This window comes from Bos grunniens, chromosome 1, assembly GCF_055505025.1.
Source record: "Bos grunniens cultivar Pamir isolate PY7600 chromosome 1, Bosgru_T2T1.0, whole genome shotgun sequence".
In the NCBI taxonomy this organism is placed as follows: Eukaryota; Metazoa; Chordata; class Mammalia; order Artiodactyla; family Bovidae; genus Bos; species Bos grunniens.
Window position 1 is genome coordinate 121,980,718 of NC_141165.1, and position 22,989 is coordinate 122,003,706.

Genomic DNA, 22,989 nt, shown 5'->3' on the forward strand with positions numbered 1-22,989 from the left:
GATTTAATGAAGTTATCAGAAAAAAGGAAAAAAAAATCTCATACATATAAATTTGTCATTGTGTTCGTAGCAAAGAGGCACCCAGTATCTTTCAATTCATTGCAGCATTATTTCTTTGAGGGACAGTTTTTTATTAAGTTCTTGATTCCTTTCTAAAAGATCTGAATCACTGAAGTTGTCAAATTGAGTTTCAGATTTCTCCTTTGCCTTCATTCCCTACCCAAGAACCAGCTTCCCCTCTTGGGCATGGATTGTGTTTGGGTAAGAAGGAAGACTGTTCAGATTGATAAAGCAATACCCCTGGGAAAAGATGATTAACATGTATAAAGGGATTTCCCTGCAGTATAAATACCAGCATGCGCTCTCTTGGTGCTTCAGAGCCTCCCTGATGTATATATGCAGGTAGTGAGATTTGAAACGGCCCTTTGAGATTGTAATATAATAAAACTGACTTGAGGAGTGGCACCTCTTCTCCGTTTCTATTCTTTTGTGGGAATGAGTTGCCAACCTTTTACTTCGACTGATACCTTTATACCTCTGAATTCTGAGTCTTCTGCAACTCTGCCTCTGATAATGCATCCCAGTGCTGCGGAGTGCCTACCGGTCTCCAACCACGCCACCAACGTGATGTCCACAGGTACTAACTTCAATAACAGTCTACATGCGGCTGCGCCTTAAGATGTCAGGATGGGTGCTTTGAATCTTGTTAGTTTAGAATCTCATTTTTAAAAAAATTTTAATGTGTATTAAGTTAAATATTCAGGATATTAAAGAAGACAAAATGCCTAAGAAAATATTCAAGAAATATTAGTAAGTGTAGTAATTTCAAGTATTGTTGATTTTATTATAAAACCTGTCTTCTATACAAGTAAACAGTGAGTCTGAAAACCACTCTATGCAAACATGTATGGATAAAGAGTAAAACTAAAGAAATAGTGTAAAATAATTTAAAAGGTGATTTTTTTTCCTCTTAGAGATTTATTTGGTTTTTAGATTACATTTACTACCATGTCTAAAAAATGCCGTACACCTCTGAGTAAACACAACTGAATGATTCCTGATACCAACAACAGTGGGTTTCAAAGAATAAAATAATTAGATGTTTAAATACACTTTATTCAGATGGTAAAGAATCTCCCTACAATGCAGGAGACCAGGTCTGATCCCTGGGTCAGGAAGATCCCATGGAGAAGGGAATGGCAACCCACTCCACTATTTTTGCCTGGGGAAGTCCAAGGACAGAGGAGCCTGGCAGGTTACAGTCCATGGGGTTGCAAAGAGTCGGACACAACTGAACGACTAACACTTTCACTTTAAATACACTTAACTTCTTTAGAATAATTAAAAACTCAGAAACCAAGTCTAGAGGCAATATAATATTTATTTGTTTATTTTTAAAACTTTTTATTTTATATTGGAGTATAGCCAGTTAACAATGTTGTGATATTTTCAGATGGACAGCAGAGGAATTCAGCCATACATACACTATATCCTTTTTTACCCAAACTCCCCTCCCATCTAGGCTAGAGGCAATATAATATTTAGAATCCATGAACTGATTTGAATCTTTTCAAGATTTAGTTCTGAAGAGATTTCAACCTTTAATCAAGTTTTTATATTTTCTTATATAACTTTCTTAGATGAAAATTAAAATTAATTCAAATATATTGTCTCAAACACAACCAAGCAAATAAATATGTTTTGTTAATGTGTCTAATTTTTACTCAGTAACAAAGGGTTTTGATTAATAAACAATGTCTTGGGTAAATGTCTGTTTAATAGCACTTTTCACTTGTAAAACAATCTAAATATGAGCTAAATTTTATAAATTTAAAAATCAATTTGAGTTGACACATTTATATGCCAATTTAAAATATTTTAGCCTTATATTTTGTTAAAATTAAGCAGCTTTGAAAGTTATATGTAAGTTTGGTATTAATCTTTAACAGAATTTTCAAATATCTAAAGATCATATTATCTAGATTTGGGGAAAATTATTAATGTAGAGATGTTTTTTATCTACTGAAGAGTCTCAGAATTTAATTAAACATATACTGATGCAAATATCCTCAAACATGGTTTTAAAAAAAAGTAATAAAGTATTTTTATGAAGAGGTGTGGTATAAATAAATTTAAACAATTATCACATATTGTTGTATTGTTCAGTCGCTAAGTCTGAACTCTGCAACTCTTTGCAACCCCATGGACTGCAGCATGCCAGACTTCCCTGTCCTTCACTATCTCCTGGACTCTTCCCATACAATTATCACATAGCTAATTGTGTATTTTAAATAATGGACATTTAAATAGATTGAGAATGAGAAGGATAATGCATTTTTGCATAATATACTGTATGTGGATAGTATTTGGCTAGAATAAAAATTGGAATTGAGGTTAAAATTAAGCAGGTTTAAGCTCAAAACCCTATTTATTTAAAAAAAATAAAAGTAAATAAATAATGTATCTAGTAAATTAGCTTGTCATTTATATGACTTCCCCAAATCAGCAAAACAAAAGGATTTAAACCTTGGAGGTAAAAAAATTCATAATTAGTAACAATGTCCTAAATGGCTATTGTTATTGTTTTAAATAGCAATAGCATTGATTTTATAATTTCTCCATCAAATTGTAACCGTATATATCTAATTGTCTAGGTAAAGAATTAGAAATGATTTTAATGAGAGGGAAATGGCAACCCACTCCAGTGTTTTTGCCTGGAGAATCCCGGGGACGGGGGAGCCTGGTGGGCTGCTGTCTATGGGGTCACACAGAGTTGGACATGACTGAAGCGACTTAGCAGCAGCAGCAGCATAATGAGAGGAGAAGTTGGATATTCAATGCGTTTCATGTTTCTTTAATTTTGGAATGCATAGAAATTATAACACAAAATTATTTCAGTTCTATGTGTCAGTTGTAAAATGAAAATTTATACAGATACTTTAAAATATTAAAAATGAGTTATAGTTAGAGAAAATGTTTTACTTTATGTCTTTAATTGATAGACTATATATTTTCAAAAAGGACTATAAATCTCTTCTAATATCATATGATTCAAGAAGATACAATTATATTTTTGAAAATCCACCACTCTATTGAGGACATAATGGGAAAAAGTAGAAAATAAGATATAAAAGAAAACATTGATTAGTGATTTTATTGTTAGTAGTTCATTGTGATTCATGTTGAAAGCTTGATAGAAGTTAAGTAATTCAAATTTAATTTCAAAATACACCTTAATTCAATGATACTTGTAGCTATTTATAAATGAAGTTAAGTTATATGCTGGACTCAACCTTTATAAACCTCTAGTTACTCAGTGATCAATGAATTTATTTTTTGACCAGCTTCATCATTAGAATTGTTCAATTAATTGTGTGCATGCAGAAAATCTACAAGCTCATGGTTTCAATACCAGCCTAAATACATTGCACATTGTCACAGAGTTTTTGTAAGCCTCTGAATTTAATGGAGTTTTATGATCATACCCAATAAAAGGCTAGTGGCTCTGCCACTTCCTCTTTGATGGAAGAAATTTGTTAGGTGAATGAGCAGAAGTAAAAGTAAAGACCCATGAAGAGTTGATTTCTGTATTCATTGCTCCAGCAAAAGACAATTTTATAGTACCATGTTATACGAGAATTTTAAGAGACTATTCTCTGGTCAGTTCTTTGCAAAGTCTACATTGGGTGAAACCTGCAAGAAAACTGCAGCTTCCAGTCGTGTGCGTGTGCTCAGTCACTCAGTCATGTCCGACACTTGGCAACCTCATGGACTGTAGCCCACCAAGGTTAAAACTGGTCAGTCACGCCAACCCAGAACACTGGATATAATTAATGAAGGCTCTAGTCCACTGTGATGATTCATGAACTCGTTACTTGGGAAAAATGTCAACCCCTAGTTTTAGCATACTCATCAGAGAACTGCCCCCAAATGAGAACAAATTATTGGCATATAACTTTAAGAATAGCATAAATGTGTACATTTGAAATGAAACGAATGTGTCTTGAATCCTCATACATTTTCTTACCAGTCCCGTCTATTTTGTCTTTGATCCAAACTCCTAAATGTTTGTGCACATGTTTTGTGGTGACAATGCTGGGAAACACAGCAACAGGACTTCATTATTCTGTTCCTTCCTGTCATTATGGAAACCAGTCATCGACCTATGGCGTGATGGCAGGTAAGAAAAATTGTCTTTACATGTAAGATTGAGTTTGGGGACGCTTGGATGCATTTTCTGGGTCGAAGGGAATCTTGACCAGAGTGTATCATGAAATTCAGATCTCCTAACCTTAGAAATTGCTGCTAAATCCACCACTTACTATAATGGTCCCTGATCTGTAACGCCTTCAGAGATCATAATAGTTATACCTGATCACTGCTGTTCTCCACATGCCTGAAATGAACTGCTATGCTTCTTAACGCCTGTGTTTGCTTTGTATGATTTTTATTCTAATTCTCTGTTGCCAAACTGCTAATTGTCACTTGGTTATGCCATTGGTGGGCTTGCCTCCAGTAATAATAAGGTAGCTGCCAGCCTTATGTAACTATTTAAATTTAAAAGTAAATTAACTAAAATAAGGTCAGATTTAAAATTCCTCAGTTGCCAACAGTGAGCAAGTCAGCAAAAGCTTTAAATGACTTCATTGCCCGCCTCCATACCAACAGGGTTAATGATTATGAGGTACGGAACTTAATAGTCATCATTTCCCTTGAGATTTTGGCTGTTCCTTCAGTTCCTGAATTTAAAATAAAACAGGAAAGTGCTTAATAATCTTTTGTGGCTACCAAAGCAGATAGACTAACTTATAGAGCATATTCCTCATCACAGTATTTCTTTTGGCCATTTGGTCTGTAAAGATAAATAAGACATTGAAGGCTAAGAGAGATTTGCAGCAGCTTTAGCCTAGTTGAATCCTTGGCAGCCCTGTCTGAGATGCTCTGAGTCTTGGATAAGATTGAAATAGTATAAGTTACATACTTATTTCCCTCTGGATAAAGAAAGCATCACTATATCAAGATAAACTATCTTGTTTGCTGACACTTAAATGAAAGTATTGTTAGCAACTTTCTTAAGGGAAAGAAAATCTGACCTAAGAGATCCACTCATCACAAAATTTATGACTTAATTTTAGACCATGGCTATACAGTAATTTTTTTGTGCACAGAAATTATTTAGAAATCTCAATCTTTTATATTTATTTCTGCAGCAAGAAATAATTTCAGTGACAATAAACTACAAATGTTCTATGTGAAAAATATAAACGTGTGTGTGTGCATGCTCATGTAATAGTTGTTATCCAAGTAGGTAATTAAAAAATCAAACATATATTTATGCCTATAAATTTGAAATTAAATTGAACAAAGAATTTAGTTCACCAACCTTTAATTTCTAAAAATTTCTCAAATTTATACTAAATAAAACATTAAAACTTTAAAATAATATATTCTAGAACAAATTAGCTTTTCCTACATTCTGTTAGAGAGCATTCTGAATAAACTTATATCCTCACCTTTATGATGAAGTGAAAACTGATGTTCTTAATGGTTACCTTTAAATCTTAATGTCTCTCTTCAGTAATTAAAAAATAAGGAAAGTCATATTTTTCTTCCTCTGTGAAAACGGACCGTTTATGATTCGTGTACTTAGCTGTTAATCAGTATCCATGGTTAATGAGAGGATCTCTCGTTGAAGATGAACTACTTTCATTATAGAAATAGTAGAACAATGTGCATTTAGCCACTAGCGGTGCCGGTCAAATGCTTTCTGTGGCCTCCACCACACTTGGATTACAGAGACAAGAAATGATGAGCTTAGGGATAAAATAACCATATTCAAATAAAGCAATGTGCTTTATTCAAATATATATTCAAATATATATTCAAATATATTCAAAATATATTCAAAGTAGCAATGTGCTACTCTTTCTTGGAGGAGAGAGTCCTTGCTGTTCTTTCACGGTAGTTCCCAGGAACCCACATGCAACTTAAGTCATCTCTGCACCCAGCAAGGGGCAGCAATGAGTGGAGGTTAGTGCTCAGACCAAACACTGTGAGATGATTTTTACTACTACCTCCCTCCCACCAGATCTAGGTAGAAGCTGCTGAGTTCACAGCTGGCCTGAGAAACTTGACTTCCTTCCTGTTTCCAGGGTTGCAGGTAACAAGCCCAGGTTCACACTGAGAGTCCACAGGCAACTCAGGTTGTGCTGGTCCAAGTTTCCTCAGCAGGCCCTCAGCAAACTTTCATCTCCATTAGAAGTTAAAAAGGAGAGGTCTTTGGAAAAACCTTTTAAAATGATTCAAAGCCCAGGTTGGTGATAATAATGAAAAAAATGGATGTCCTAAGCTTTGGAGGTATTGCTGTAGTCTTAAACCAAAATTACATATATTTTGTCGCTGAAAGAAAAATTCACCATGTCAAGCATAAAGATTATATTTGAATATTTTTGAGAGGGAGATCATTAAAATGTGATGTGCTTTGTAATTTGTTACAATGTCACTATTTTGACATATATTCAGTATTAGCCTTTGCATCATGGCAGATTTAATCTCAGAGAATCTGAACCTTTCTGCTGTCATCCCCAGAGAAGCTACACAAATTGAGTCGTAAAACACAGGGATTCAGAATATTCAGGAATTCAGAAAAGGTTTAAAATACACAAGAGAAACCTAGTAATGTCATTTGAATTTTCTGAGAAGTCTCAGGCGTTCATCAAATCAGCCACTTCCACACAATCCACAGAAGCGTCTAATCACCAACAACGAAGGTTCATTGTCACATACTCCATATAAAAGTGAAGCTGCACAAAGAGCAATTTTTCAAAGGGTGTGAAATTGCTTTATTTGAATATGGTTATTTTATCCCTATACTCTGATGCTTATATGTAGTCTGAGCATTTCATTAAATTAATAACTCACTGGAAAGCAAGAGCTACAGCTCGTATTTTAAGCTAAGGTTGGTAGGAAGGATTCTAATCATCAGATGAATCCTCTGTGCCTCATAGTCCAGGTGTGGGAATATCAAAGAGAATGATTGGTGGGGTGAAATGAATTAGCCACACCAGGAACTAATTACAAACCTCGTTCAAGTTAGCTTCTCAAAGTGTTAGTCTCTTCACATCCAAGTTGTGATGGGTACCATACATAGCTCTATCTGAGTTGAGTTGTGGCAGCTTTCCACCAACTTAGCCTGGTTTTCTCCTTGATCTTCTCTTCAGATACATTCATAGTTAAATTTCTTCTTCTGTTTCTTCTCTCCTAAGTACTTAAATAATTCAACAGCCTGCAGGATGGATAATAGGAAACAGGGAATTACAAATACTATTCAAAAATCTCTTCTAGATAAACACGAAAGAAAACTAATAACAAAAACCTTTCAAAATTCTGATTTCTGGGTATACAAGGTGGTGTCTGTTCTCATTTGTAAAGCTGGGTGAAAGTTGGAAAACAAACTTAATGAGCTGTGTACCTTGCCCACCGTCCTGTGTGAACTGGGCTAATCAGCTACATGGTAATGATTGCTAAACCCAGCAAGGTTATGTGTTTTAATGGCCACCCAAGGTGTGCAGTAAGAGTCCTTGATTAAAAATTGATCTTAAGAGGAAAGCAAAATAGCTGATGTTGGAAAATTATTCAAGGAGATGAATGCTCTTTTTTAATGAGATGTGGATAATAAGAATAAAAGATGAATATAGCTAAAAAGTGTCTTTTCCACCTGGGCTAGGACAAGAGGTACCAGAAATATGTTTCACATTTACATAGGAAAACAGTCTACTTTGGAGGCCATCTCTTCATTCTTAAATTGTCTTTTTTCTATTTCCTTTTTTGTTTTATTTAGTTTTATTTTTTGCCTCACTTATTCTGGATGTGTTGACACTAAGGGAAGGAGTAATTCTGACCATCTTTTGCCTCTGGATCATGAAAGGCGCCTGCAGTAGCATGGATACTGTGTATTATTCCTTAAATTATGTAGCATCTGTCTCAACTTCATAACTCAAAAGCAGCTACAGGCAATCTGTAAACAAATGGCCATGGCTGTGCTCCAAATCAACCTAATTTACAGAACTAGGCAGAAGACCTGTTTATATGTGGATAGGATGTAGCAATGCACAAAAGAGAAAAAAAATCACAATTCAAAGTTATGATTTGTTTCACATTGTCATGCATGAACGTAAAAAAAGAAAATAAATGGAAATATTTAAATGAACTGTGCTGTGCATCTCTACAGCAAGGTGGGGGTATTTTACTATGTCCTTCTTCCCCTGTTTGTTCTTTTAAAGCTTCTAGCTCACAACCTCAGAGATGTTGTCAGTTAGCAGCTGTCTGAGCCACGTGCTGCAGAAAAGCAGTGTGCCCTGTATCATGGGACCTTGAGTCAGGTGCCCGTAAGGCATGCTGGACCTCAGCTTCCCATCTTCTGCTTTTAAAGACTTAATCTCTGTTCCTCTCCCTCCTCTGCTGTCCAGAAGTCCATGCAGAGCAGTTCAGAGAGGCTATGGTGGATTAATCTGCAGGGTGAAAATCCATCTTGGACTGTAAAGAATGTACAAACCTTTCCAAGCTATTTAGGTGTGCACTTGTTCTAGGCTTATAGACAAGTTTGGTTTATCAGTGTTTTGGAAAATATTCATGAAACTTCTGTGGCACACAACTTCCTGCATCTTTTCTCTCCGTGCTCAAACCCCGACTTCTTAATATTCCAGGCTTTAGAAAAACCTTTTAAAATACCTTGTCACATATACCATACCAATCAATCCCCATTTTCTCCCAAATACAGGATCATATAATAGAAATCAGTTTGTCTGACTATGCTTGTGACTGTCCCAAATTTCTGTTTAACATTAGTTTCGGGAAAACTGTGTCCCTGTGGATAATTGTGGATACTTTCAGTTAATGCAAAATAACGCAGCACACATCGTGTTTTCCTTCCTCCTCTAGATGCCAAACTTTTGAACATGGTATTTCTTGTGTACTCTTTATGGACTCATGTTCAAATTTATTTTCTAAATGTCCATTTCTCCAGAGTATTTATAATGTATATACTAGCTTTAAATTTTTCCATAAATAGAGATGGCACACTTCCAATATTTTTGTAAATATTTATAAAACTTTTGTTTGAAAGCATTTGTTTAATGTGGCCAAATATATTTAAGATGCAGAATCTTTGAGTCATCTGATTTCCCTGAGTACAGATTACCTGAAAAATGAACTGATTATTGACGTGGCTTATTGCGGTGTTCACAGGGCTTCACTTCTAGTTTCAATTGTATAGTGAATTCATCTTAGCACCCAAGGAACATTATTTGTTTTTATATGAATTTTAAATTGTGGATAAAAAAATACACACTTTTTTCTCTGAAAATAAAACAAAAGTCCTTAGATAAATATTAAGTAAATGTTAACATAAAGGTGATAAATTTTTTTATATATTAGTATTTTACTTAACTAGTAGAAATCTAAAACTAACATTAGGCCAAAAATGAGCTTTGTTAAAATGTAACAAACATTAAAAAAATTGAATTTTGTAATAAATTAAAAATTGATAAAATTGCTTTTTAAAATTGTATCTGGTCTATACCACCCACTAAAGCAAAAAGTGGATGATTAACAATAACAACAAAAAACTGGATAGTTTTGATTTTTGAAAGTAATATGAATTGCTTTAGACAGAAATAGTTTCTTTTGTACATTTTTCATATCCATGAAACAGCTATACTTATTTTATGATATTTTGCTTAATTTCTCACTTGTATGTATTTTGTTTCAGAAAAATAATAGTCTACTGGATAGGGGTACACTTCAAAATTATATTTTCTCATATAAATAATATGAGCCAACAACTTACTGACTTGCAATATTCTTTGCTCATTACATATTGATATATTAATTTAAGATTTATATATTCTGGCAAAATACACTATTACTCATGTCTGATTTCTGACTGTATTTATAGAGAAATTATAAATAGCATAAAACTGATGTATTTTTTAGTAAGTTTCTAAGAATGATTACTGCCTATTTTCTATAGTCATTTATATTTAATTTATACTCATAAGAAAAATGATTAATTATTGAATATTTTATTTATATCAAAATGTCTTGGTTATACCCATGTCATTTAATATAAAGTGAAATCCTTATGAATAAAAATGTAATATACTGCTGAAGAAAACAGAAATAAAATGTGTGGGAATTTGGCTTATACCATCCTGTCACCAATACTCCCTGACTGAGATTCTCTCTTCTTTCCAAATGAAGAATGAAATCTAGAAGCAATTAAACAATTAAATCATGTAGTTTTTTGAGATTTCTCATTTAACTAACTCAATGGATTCAGTGCTTCATCATTTATGAGGGATCATGTATCATATCTCGGAGAAGGAAATGGCAACTCCAGTATTCTTGCCTGGAGAATCCCAGGGACAGAGGAGCCTGTTGGGCTGCTGTCCATGGGGTCGCACAGAGTCGGACACGACTGAAGCGACTTAGCAGCAGCAGCAGCAGCATGTATCATATCTAGAATTGCACCCTTCCTTGACACTTAACTTTTTCTTCTTAAATAGTAATCAAGAAATGATTCCATCATAGTATATTTTGCAAGAATCTTGTTGCTGACCTTCTAATAGATCTTTAAAAGTTACTTTTTGTCGACATCCATCATTACCATTAAATCTATTTAAACCTTATTAATGTATTTTTTGTTCTCATAATTTTCGTTTTACTTGCCTTTACTAAATTAAGCATTTACTGATAAAACATTGGATTTCTTAATGCTGTAAAATCAATTTTTCAATGCTATGAAAATTTCCCAGCATAGCACTTAACATACACCTTGATTATAATTAAGAAAATATACATTCTGGTAGAGTTGAACCTCAGATTCACAATAACAAATGAAAAGATTTTTGTTTGTTTGTTTTTGGGGAGCCATGCTGAATTCCATAACCAGGAATCAAACCCATGCCCTCTATACTGGAAGGATGAAGTCTTAACCACTGGACTGCTATGGAAGTCTTTTAAGAGAAAAACAATCATGGAAAACTCACACTTTTTTGAAATTTGCTTATTTCTATTTAAATTATTTGCAAGTCCCTGGTTCTTTCCTTTGGCTTTGCATTATCTTTGTTTCCGCTGCTCCCAGGAAGGTGGAAAAAAATGATCCCATTTATACTAAGCTACACTGACTTCTACTTCAGAAAAGCAAATGTCAGGTAACCTTTTAGAACTGAGACTGGCTGTCACAGAACAATCTGATGGGCCAAAATTTTCCATGTATCAAAATGAGGGATAATTACAAATGGTCCTTTTCTTGTTGTTACAGGGAGCTTAACCCCTTGTCTTTATAAGTTTCCTGACCACACGTTGAGTCATGGTTTTCCTCCCATGCATCAGCCTCTCCTTTCAGAGGACCCCACTGCCGCTGATTTCAAGCAGGAGCTCAGGCGGAAAAGCAAATTGGTTGAAGAGCCAATAGACATGGATTCTCCAGAAATCCGAGAACTTGAAAAGTTTGCCAATGAGTTTAAAGTGAGAAGAATTAAGCTAGGTAGGTGCTTGTTAACAGCTGTGGGACACACAACTCCGTCTGCAAAGTCTTACTCTATTACTGTTTAATCTCTTACATGCTGCTCAGAAGTCTAAGACAGTTCTCATTCTACATCTCTACTGTGGATGTAAGTTGAATTATGAAAACCTATAGCAACCTTCATTTCCTTGTAAATTCTTAGCAGCAAAAATATATAGATTTCTAAATTAATGGTCTCCTTTTCAAACATAAGTTTAGAAATACCTTTGTTTTATTTGAATTAATACCTTTGTGTGATTCAAAAGCTAAAAAGCTGTGCGAATTGTATCCCTCTGCTTATCCTTCCTGTTTATCAGTGTTATTAGTTTCTGTGAATCCTTCTATTCTATGCATATTCATATAAGCAAATTCATGTATTTCTTCATATAGACGTTTTTCATTTGACTATTTTGGAGAGCTTTCAGTATTAGTTTTTTAGAGAGCTCTTCTTTTTAATGCATCTCTCAATTCCATTTTATGAATATATTACCAGTCTCCTACTGATGGAATTTAGATGGTCTTCAATCTTATGTTACTGAAGACAATGATGCAATGATTAACTTCATAAATAGCATTTTGCACCGATAAAAATATATGTGCAGGGAAAGTGTTAAAAGCAAAATTGTTTGATTGAAGAGTATGTGTATTTGTAATTTCAGTAGATGTCAAATTGGTCTCTATGTAAGTTCTAACAAATCTTATTGCCACCATGAGTATCTCCTTTGCCACTCTTCAGAATATGAATTCTGTTAAGGCAGAAGTTTTTTGTTTTTTGTTTATTTCCTTTTGCTTTCTCCTTAATGGCATATCCTCAGCACTTGGAACAGTGACTGGCATGTAGAATAAAAAATAGTTATTGAAGGGAAAAGATGCTATTAATCTTTTGGACCTTTGCAAATCAGTTAGGTGAAAGTAGCAGTTTCATTTTAAATTTCCCTTATGAGTGAAGAGTGAAAGAAGTTTTTCATGTGTTGGACAGTCATTTGTAATTCCTTTTCTGTGAGCGATCTGTTCATAGCCTTTGCTCACTTTCTAGGGTGAAGTGTTTTTAATGTAAATAATCATAATAATTAACCTTGATTTAAATGCATGAAATATATTTTTAATGGATTGAACTGATAGTACAAACTTCTGCATTTGTGGACTGAGCCATTGGTAACTTTTAATGATATCAATTGATGGGCATCATATGTAATCATTTTATGCATACAGGTATATAGCCTTGGGCCCTGAATTAATATGTAGTTACTATTTGTCATAAACACAGCAGTAGGCATCTTTATGACATTCATTTTCAATTTACTTTTTATATGACTGTGAATGTTTCAAATTCTACATTGATGACATTTGTCAACTTATATTCTGAGAATGTTTGAGACAATCTATGAAAACTTTTTGCCTGGAGATAGAAGCATTACCAAATGATATAATAAATGCTTGGTGATATACATAAAATGTTGTGTGACCAAAATCTCATAATAAGCATGCTTTTAGGGAAAGTAAACACAGTTCTTAGTTTTATTTGTTAACTTCAACATGTTGAATTTTTCACTCTTACAGCTGAGATAAAAATATTTGTGATATATCACCATATAGTTTACATATTATATTTTAATATCTATAGATTTTGAGCATATTTCAACAGATGCCTAATAATAATGATTAGAGAGAATTTTTAAATGTCTTCTAAAGTGTGTATTAAGGATTCCCCGGTAGAACAGCTGGTAAAGAATCCACCTGCAATGCAGGACACCCCAGTTCAATTCCTGGGTCAGGAAGATCGGTTGGAGAAGGGATAGGCTACCCATTCCAGTATTCTTCGGCTTCCCAGTGGCTCAGCTGGTAAAGAATCTGCCTGCTATGAGGGAGATCTGGATTCAGTCCCTGGGTTGGGAAGATCCCCTGGAGATGGGAACAGCTACCCACTCCAGTATTCTGGCCTGGAGAATTCCATGTACTGTATAGTCCATGGGGTTGCAAAGAATAGTCTGACTACACTTATATTAGGTTATAAAAATGATTCATGTATAATTACTACAGTATATAGCCCAGTGTCAAAAAAATAAATCTGGATACATTAAAAAGCATTTCACTACTTTATACCTATGCTACATTGTCTAGAAACTTTTCTTATATATTTTTGCAAAGTGTGTTTAACACATTTATCCAGTTTGGCTAAATATGAATGGCAGATGTTCCTATCTGAATTCTTTTGGCTTCTAAAATATTAACTTATTAACTAGAAGGAATTTTTTAAAATACTAGACAATTCTACACTGCATAACCTTACTGTTATTCTAAATTGCTAACAAATATATCGTTAAAAGCAATATTTAATAGTTGACAAAAATACTACACAAATTTATACAATAGTGGACCAAAATCAGTGTTTCTTGCAAAACTGAAGCTCATGGCCTTTGTTATTCTTTCACAGGATACACCCAGACAAATGTTGGGGAAGCTCTGGCAGCTGTGCATGGCTCTGAATTCAGTCAAACAACTATCTGCCGATTTGAAAACCTGCAGCTCAGCTTCAAAAATGCATGCAAACTAAAAGCAATATTATCCAAATGGCTGGAGGAAGCTGAACAAGTAGGAGGTACAAAAGCTGTGTTTCTGGAAACAGTAATGTTTTAACCTAAAAACAATGGTTTCCCTCAGTTGAATTTGTGCTAAAGTGAGAGGTTTGAAGTTTGGTTTGATTTTTCTCTTTGACATGAAAAATAAGTATCTTGTTTCATCACACTATGAAGAAAAGCAAGGCCAGTGAAAGTGTAGAAATAAATTTATTGAGAAGGTAAATAATGAGAGAATAAAATATATAGGGAAAGTTTCTACACAATGTGGCATAGGTGTGAAGTGGTGAAATGATTCTTTTTAATGTATCCAGATTTTTTCCTGCTGCGCTATATACTGTAGTAATTATTCATGAATCATTTTTACAACCTAATATAAGTGTAGCCAGAGCATTTGCACACACCGTTCTTTCTAGTGAATAGCAAGCAATTGCTAGATGAACAATTTAATGTGATAAAAATTATCTACTTATATTAATGTCAAGGCTGGCTAAAGAGCAAGATTTGATAGCATTTAGAGCAACTGTTTCAACAAAGATAGGGTATGATTTAAAGACAACTGTTAATATTTATAAAGTTAATATTTTTTTCTGTGTTAACATTTTAATCTAGGGCTTGTAATCTAAAATGATGTATACTGCAAATATTTAAAACAAAAATGTATGGTAATTCTATTTTGTATTGTTTTATAAAGAAACTTTAAATCCAAATCTGATAGTTAAAAAAAAACCTGCTTTGTTTTTGTAATTATTCATTGTTTTCACATCACAGCTTTATACAATGAGAAAGTTGGTGCAAATGAAAGAAAAAGGAAACGGAGAACAACAATCAGGTATACTTTTGAGATATTAAAAGTTAGTGGAGAAGAAAATGATATTTTACAAATGGAATGAACATTTGAGTATAATATAGTTTCAATATAACATAAAAATGAATAGAGCCAATTGAGAAAATAGGTGAAAAAGTACAACATTCAATAAATTACTGCTGAGAAACAGCTGGAAATTTAAAATTTGATGGAAAAATATGTATTGTTTGATTCAAGAACAGTTTTGCTATGCAAGTTTTGGATAAAACAGAAGCTGTACAATCACAGCTAAAAAGAATGACTGTTTCTACTGTCGGTTTAGACATAAATCTTGCTCCGGGAAAGACCCCATGGACTGTAGCCTACAGGTTCCTCCATCCATGGGATTTTCCAGGCAAGAATACTGGAGTGGGTTGTCATTTCCTTCTCCAGGAGATCTTCCCGACCCAGGGATTGAACCTGGGTCTCCCACATTGTAGGCAGATGCTTTACCATCTGAGCCACAAGGGAAGTCAGTATGTTATCTATATTATTTCAAATTAACAAAACTGGTCACTAGTATTTTAGTTGCTTAAAGTTCAAAATGACTTCTAGCATTTCAAGCCAGATTGTTCATTTATCTTTTTGTAGTTTCCGTGAGGCTCATGGAGGAATTGCTAATATACAGGTTTTGTTTTTGTTGGTTAGTTGTACACTAAACATTTCGATAACCTGAGTTCTGGGGGACATTTAGAAATGCATACAGAATTATTTTCTTCTCAGTAAGTCAGTGCCCTCTTGTGGCAGAAAGTGGATAAACAATGTCGGGTTCCCTCCTTAATTTCTTCCTGTGACTCTGGTAAAAGGAGCCTACATGAGACAAGCATCTAAATGTTCAAAAAAACTTCACATTTATTATTGTTGAAGAGCTTTGCAGGTGTTTTCAGCGTCTTTAGGTTTCCTTTTTACGTTAATGTTAGTACTAATATTTAGGAAATGTAACCTAACTTGATTTTGATAGGCCTAAACCATCATCTCCCTTCTTTCCTGCCAACTCCCCACCTCCCAGTATTGCTGCTAAAGACGCCCTGGAGAGACACTTTGGAGAACAGAATAAGCCTTCCTCTCAGGAGATCCTCCGGATGGCTGAAGAACTAAACCTGGAGAAAGAAGTGGTGAGGGTTTGGTTTTGTAACCGAAGGCAGAGAGAAAAACGGGTGAAGACAAGCCTGAATCAGAGTTTATTTACTATTTCTAAGGAGCATCTCGAATGCAGATAGGCTCTCCTATTGTGTAATAGCGAGTGTTTCTACTTTTCATTCCTTTCTCTTCTCCAGCCAAAATAGAAATTAGTTATTTGGTTAGCTTCAAAAAATCACATCAGTAATTTTTGCAGAAGTGTTTCTTTTCTACTTTAAAAATAAATACAATTTAAATTATGTTGATGAATTATTCTCAGAAGGCACATTGTACATTTTAAGCCAAAGACTAATAGGATTAAAACAATGATTCTGTCCCTCTCACTATATCTTTCCCTCTATCTCTCCCTAACACACACACACACACACACACACACACACACACACACACACAGGAGTATGCACATGTGCTCTTTTAGTGTAAAGATTCTTTTCCCAAAGGCTGTATATCTGCTTTTTAATATTTTAGTCAGTATGTCCCATAAAGAATATCACCAGAGAAGATCCAATTAGAAAATTCCTTACCTAATGCCCTGCTTGCCATCAGCTTTAATAGTTTGTTTGAACTAAAAGTTTTGCACTTAAGAACCAGAGGTGCCTTAGAATTTTATTATTGCATTTAGGAATAAATCTTAATCAGAAATGACACCTTTGAAGTAACAATTAGGGCACAGAGCCCAAAGAAGTGTTTCAAAAGAAATTTGTAGAAATATTAATTTATGATCTTTTTATTCTTCCCAGACATTAGCTTTTTGATGTTTAGCTATGGAAAATATGCTTTATGGATTCTTGAGCCCCACACTACTGTTTCTATAAGCTATAAGAGTACAAGGAAGATGTCTGGCTTCCTTGCTATTTCTCCAGTGCCTGGGAAAGCCTTTGCTGACAGCGGAAAGAAATCTTTGTTAAATGAACAAGGGAGTTTATTCTTAACAGTGGCCACAAACTTGAAGAGAGTCAAATTTAATACCATAGCTCATTTTTGAAATCTCACAACCTAGAAAATCATCTGGGGTCCCATCAGAAAAGAGAATTATTTTTGGTTTAATTAGTTAGAATACGATTTTTTGTTAATGAAAAAATTTGCTGTATTGAGCTTTTCAATTCAGGGAGTCGCACCTTAAGGAACATGTATTTAATTAATAAGACTGCACCACTGTACAGCATATGGAATATAGCCAATATTATATAGTACCTTTAAATGGAGGATAATCTATAGAAATATTGAATCACTGTTGTATACCTGAAATTAACATAATATTGTAAATCAACTACACTTCAATTTAAAAAAGAATGCACTTCTTTAAAACTTGTAGGTAGAAGCAAACTGTAATGTGTTACCACTATCAAATAGTGACTTTGTTTTGCGTTTTGAATGTCAATCTGCTGGCAATGTTTACCTAACTTATTTTATGTAACAAAAAATAGGAACAGTTAGACTAAATTTATTTAGAATACTTACTAAATAAACTATACTGTCCTGTCTTCTGCTTTTTGTAATATTAATAAAGACTAAGGATTATGCAGATCATAATCTATGTAGATTATATATATATATGTGTGTGCACACATAATCAATATCAATTGGATAGCTGGAAACATTGATATATCATTAAAAGCAAACAAAAAAAGATCAGTTTTCAGTGGCCTGATAATCCATGCTTAAGTACACATCTAGGACCCAGGAGGTGTTAAATACTATACAGATACATACACACACACACACACACATATATATATATGTATGTATATATAAAGACTTTTCTTGAGAGTAAATTCCAAATTACTCAGCTGTGTGGGTTTATAACTTTTCTCTTGATAATTCATTTGCTTAAAACATACATTAGTTAGGGAAGTGATTCATTAGTTTGTAAAAGGCAGATCAAATTTATACATACAGACCCTCCTAAAAATACATGTATGCGTGCTGTTGAAACTTGCAAATAAAAGCAAATGTAATGCATTATAAATCTAGAATAGTGACTCTTTGCACTTAAATATGACTGGGAATGTTTAATCTGACTCTATATAGCAAAAACAAGCACGGATATGTGCCTCAGTCATCATTACAGATGTTAAATTTAGATTATCATCAGACATTCTTCTATAAGGTCATTCTTTCCAACTTTAGATAGTTAGCATTGGAAACCAGTTTTTCTCCCTAAAAAACATTTTGAGGTGGTATTTAATATTGAACTAGCAATCCCTTATTTACTATTTATTACGAGTAATAATAATACTATTACTAGCTATTTACTAGTTGTAAATGTACTGGTATTTGCTATTAACTCATTTGTATAAATGAGTTTTGAGACTTATTTTCTATTTAGATAGGATTTTAATAGATATTGGCTTCCTTAAAAATAGAAAATGGTGAATGTTATTTAGAATTCTAAACTGCAATTAAACACGTGACAAATGTGACTTACTGTGCAGTGTCTGTGTTTAACATTTGGGAATACATCCAAAGCTGACATTAGCCACACAGCCTTTCCATTTCTTGTTTTTATGAGCTCTTCCGTGGGAAATCTTCAAGAATTCCGTAGAGTTCCATTAAAATGGAAGGATCTGTTTGTCACTTATACCTATTGGTACACTGTTTTACCCTGTAGAGGTGGCAGAGAAATTCATTTAACTTACCTTTCCATATCTAATGGTAAAAATAAAGAATCTGCCTGCAAAGCGAAGACCCAGTTTCAATCCGTGTCGGGAAGATCCCCTGAAGAATGAAATGGCAACCCGCCCCAGTATTCTTGCCTGGAAAATCCCATAGCCAGAGGAGCCTGGCAAGCTATGGTCCACGGGGTTGCAGTCGGACACAACTGCATGGCTAACACTTTCACTTTCCATATCTAATGGTAAAAATAGTTAAAAGAAATATTTTCAGTGTTTGGGACAGAGATGTGTGTATGTACCCATGCATATTTTCAGGTTCTTGGGAGGATGGCTTGTGGGGAGGGGGTGTGTATGCTGTTCCTATAGCTGGGTACCTGAAATCAGACTTCAGGATCCTCAGGGTTCCTTGAAGGGGAACTCAATCCAGTGACTCTTAAAAGAACTAAGTAATAGGAATTGTCTTAAACACATTTATGGACTCAGGTCCTATAGAAATTGAAAAGTTAATCTATTCTTCTGTAACTGCAAAACCCTATTCATGTAGGGTAGTGGCATCAAAAGAGAAAGTCATCACAGGTCTCTTTTTCAGATTTGCACATATACAGTTTAAACATGGGAATGTCTGAAACAGGGGTACAGATTTAAATTGGGCCAACCAGGACCAGGCTAGGAGTGTGGCTACTGGGCTGATAAGGAATGTCCATGGGGTGAGGGCGGGCTTCTTCTAAAGGCATTCATTACAAATTATACACCTCACTGTGCAGGTAACCTGAAGCTCACAGGTCACCAGATTTCCCACTCTGGTCTACATAAGCACAATTGCTTTAAAATTTATTTTATTGAAGTATAGTTGATTTACAAGGTTGTGTTAATTTCTTGAACTCATTTCCACTACCTCTGCCACAACCAGGCACTCCCCCTCCAAACATAGTCTGTGCAACACAATCAGCTGACGGATGGTCATTTTATGTTTTCTAAGATGAGTATTGATGGACATTTTTGTACCAAATTCTACTTCTCTCAAACTCAGTGATCTCCATCCACGACATTAACATTCAGTAATAGAATATGACATTGGGCTGCATTCTTCAGTAAGAGAAATTGCTATCCTCCTCCGCTCACGTTCTATTAGCAAACATGTCAGTTGCTAAAGAAATCCTTTTGCCAAAAGTAGGAAATGAGGAAAATCAAGTAAACATATAAATCAGTTGTTTCATTAAACTCAGTGTGTGAGAATCCTTGTTTACTAATTTTAAGGGTCTAAAAGGAAGTTTTGTTTTTCGCTGACAAAGGTCCATATAGTCAAAGCTATGGTTTCTCCAGTAGTCAAGTACAGATGTGAGGTGGACCGTAAAGAAGGCTGAGCACCGAAGAATTGATGCTTTCCAACTGTGGTGCTGGAGAACACTCTTGAGAGTCCCTTGGACTGCAAGGAGATCAAATCAGTCAATCCTAAAGGAAACCAACCCTGAATATTCATTGGAAGGACTGATGCTGAAGGTGCTCCAATATTTTGGCCACCTGATGTGAACACCTGACTCACTGGAAAGGATCCTGATGCTGGGAAAGATAGAGGGCAAAAAGAGAAGAGGGAAGCACAGGATGAGATGGTTAGAGAGCATTACTGACTCAATGGACATGAGTTTAAGCCAACTCTAAGAGATAGTGAAAGACAGGGAAGCCTGGCGTGCTGCAGTCCATGGGGTCGCAGAGTCAAACACAACTTACTGACTGAACAAGAAGCAGCATAACTTACAAATTTACAGACAATGCTCATGAAAACTAGAGCATTTTATAAATATGGCCAAATCAAAATGACTCTATTCTTTCCTTTGGGTCCCAAAGTCTTTTGTGGCATTCATGTTTGACTGAAATTGTTTTAAAAAATCTCTAAGACTTATCTGTTTAAAGATTTAAAAATGGTTATCCCCTGCAAGTTCCAGGAAAGAAATTATCAGATAAATTTCATGTGAAACCACCAATTATTAGACATTCCATTCACAAGCATCAGTTCTATACCAACTGCTAGTTCTTAAACAGACATATAAACAGCATCGTTATCTAATTTTTCCTTCCAAGAAAGTAATAAAAATCATTCTTTTGAAAAATTACCAGATATGCATATAACTTTAGCAGAAATCAAAAATAGAGTAAAAGAGATAAGGGGAAAAAAAACGTAACAGCAATAAATCTTTATTGAGGTTTTTTTTAACAAAATAATTTAAAAAACAAAAACCCCCACATGTAAACAAGAAAGTAAATAAAGTTAGTTGGCATTATTATGTACATCCAAGAATCAAAACAAGTCCTGTGTTAACATTCCATAATCAAGTAAAATGTTTTGACCCATCAATGTTCCAAGGGTACCTATATTTAATGTCATCAATAATGAAATCTTATCTTTGAACATTATAAAATGGTTTATGGATTATGAAGTTTAGGTTTTCATTTTTCTCATCAATCCTTATGCCATATGTTCACTAGTCCTAAAATGTATTTATGTTGTTCATATTAGTCCAAAACATCCATTGTCCCAAATTAACCAGGTTACAGTTATTTGATCTCCTCCAGAAGAGTTTTTAAAGGGTGGGATGTGCTAAAATCCATATATGACAACATCATTTTTCAAAGCTAACCTAATTCTAAATTCTATCTAACTGATCTGCCATGTCTTCATTTCTTCTCACTTTCTATACATACATTAAATACCATAGCAACTTTACCTTAAAAAATGCAGTTAATACATTAATACACATTCAGGCAGCAATTTCTGACAAAGTTGTAGTTTATTTACCAAGAAAAAAATGTTAATTTTTAAAATTTAGGTTGAGTACAGTCTTAGTAATGTTACTTAATTGAGAATGATGGCTTCATCAAACCCCAGTGAGGGTTTGACATACACATTAATACAATTCAAAACTAAAGAGATTAAATTATAATTCATATGGAGGAAATTTCCTCAGTTCTGGGAAGAAAGACCAAAATATATTGTTTTATTAATATAAAATGTTATTAATTCAGTGTCTGTTTTTGCTAATTGTATTTAATTCACTTTATAAGCTTAAAAAAAAGTACCTGGCTAATTTTTGCAAGAGGCTTCAATTTGAGTTTAAAAGGTAGTTCTTTTCTGTCAGTTAAAATAATTTAAAGATGTGCACAATATGTTTGTACTGTTTAAGGCAGGTGCCAAGCACATTTTCAAAGGTAATAAACTTACCAAGTAGAATGTTCTCCCAAAGGAAAAGAAAAGAAAAGCTCATAACAGTTTTTGTTTAAGACAGATGTTCAAATAGCACTCTTCTTTTAGGTGATTTAAAAATAATTTGACAGCTGAACCACCTATGGTCATAATACATATCACTTACAAAGGACAAGTAACAGACACAAAATTAATGGTATACTTTTAATATTCTTACAAGTCTCTTTAAGTTGGTGCCTCGTGGCTTTAACAAGATTTGTATTCTGTGTAAAAAGATTCAGAACATAAATACACTAAGGAATGAATATAATTTCTCTATGCCATGCAGAAAAGAAGTCAACATTTTACACATCATCACTCTCAAAGAGTTCTAATTAAAATCCAAACTGTTCCCATTTTTGCATCATTGTCATTCTTTGGCAAAAGATTCAAAATAGCCATGGGTTAGGAAAAACTGTTTACTCATAGTCTTCATTTTTGCAAAATAAATGTGCTTTGTAAAAGGAATCTTCACTGTGCCTGGTTTATACTAAATAATTATAATAGGCAAAATATAATGGCTTTTTAAATTAATCTACTCCTAAAGCTTTGAGTTGCCGTTCAATCTCTTCATCGGAGATTGTAGACTTTGAAGTAGAGGCAGATGGTAAGCTTCGGGCAGCTGATGGAGCTTTGGCCATCTATATTAAAGAGAGAAAAAGAGGAAAAAAAAAATGTATTAACAAACTTTCGGGTTAGGACATAAAGGATATGCTGCAAGAGGTGTAATTTACTTTTCAAATAGATATTAAAAAACATACACCTAACATAAAGGAAAACTTAAAACAATGACATGAAGAGAAAGTACTTCCATCTGAGAGAATAGGACATGCGTTCATACCTTTCCAGAGATTTCAATTCCAATTTCATCAAGAACTTGATTCACAATATCTTGGCTTTCTTCTTCATCATCAGAGCCATCAAAGATGTCATCAAGTGTGTCATTGACTTGAGGGGAGAAGAGGAAACAAAGCAGTCACTTTCAAACAGATTTCAGGTTAGGTTTA

General features: G+C 34.1%; 2 protein-coding genes across 6 annotated transcripts in view; one reads left to right on the forward strand and one right to left on the reverse strand.

Annotated features, from left to right (window-relative positions):
- Positions 1-350: 350 nt before the first annotated feature.
- On the forward strand, positions 351-18,006 carry POU1F1 (POU class 1 homeobox 1). 4 transcript variants are annotated; one of them, XM_086321654.1, is made up of 6 exons: positions 362-637; positions 4,031-4,180; positions 11,324-11,548; positions 14,001-14,165; positions 14,914-14,974; positions 15,999-18,006. In XM_086321654.1, exons 1-6 carry the CDS (start codon positions 496-498, stop codon positions 16,207-16,209), a joined length of 954 nt encoding a protein of 317 aa, XP_086177780.1. In that variant the 5' UTR covers positions 362-495; the 3' UTR covers positions 16,210-18,006. The 4 variants fall into 4 exon arrangements, with proteins under 4 accessions (XP_086177798.1, XP_086177808.1, XP_086177780.1 ...); XM_086321663.1 differs by having other exon boundaries at positions 363-637; positions 4,109-4,180; XM_086321672.1 differs by lacking the exon at positions 11,324-11,548 and having other exon boundaries at positions 351-637.
- A 2,915-nt stretch (positions 18,007-20,921) lies between these two features.
- The window catches only part of CHMP2B (charged multivesicular body protein 2B), a 34,829-nt gene continuing 32,761 nt past the window's right edge, over positions 20,922-22,989 (reverse strand). For both annotated transcript variants that reach the window (XM_086321696.1, XM_086321706.1), the window contains 2 exons: positions 22,824-22,930; positions 20,922-22,623 (listed from right to left, as the gene is read on the reverse strand). In XM_086321696.1, coding sequence (XP_086177822.1) covers positions 22,513-22,623; positions 22,824-22,930 — 218 coding nt within the window. In that variant the 3' untranslated portion in view covers positions 20,922-22,512. The remainder of the gene's footprint in view (positions 22,624-22,823; positions 22,931-22,989) is intronic.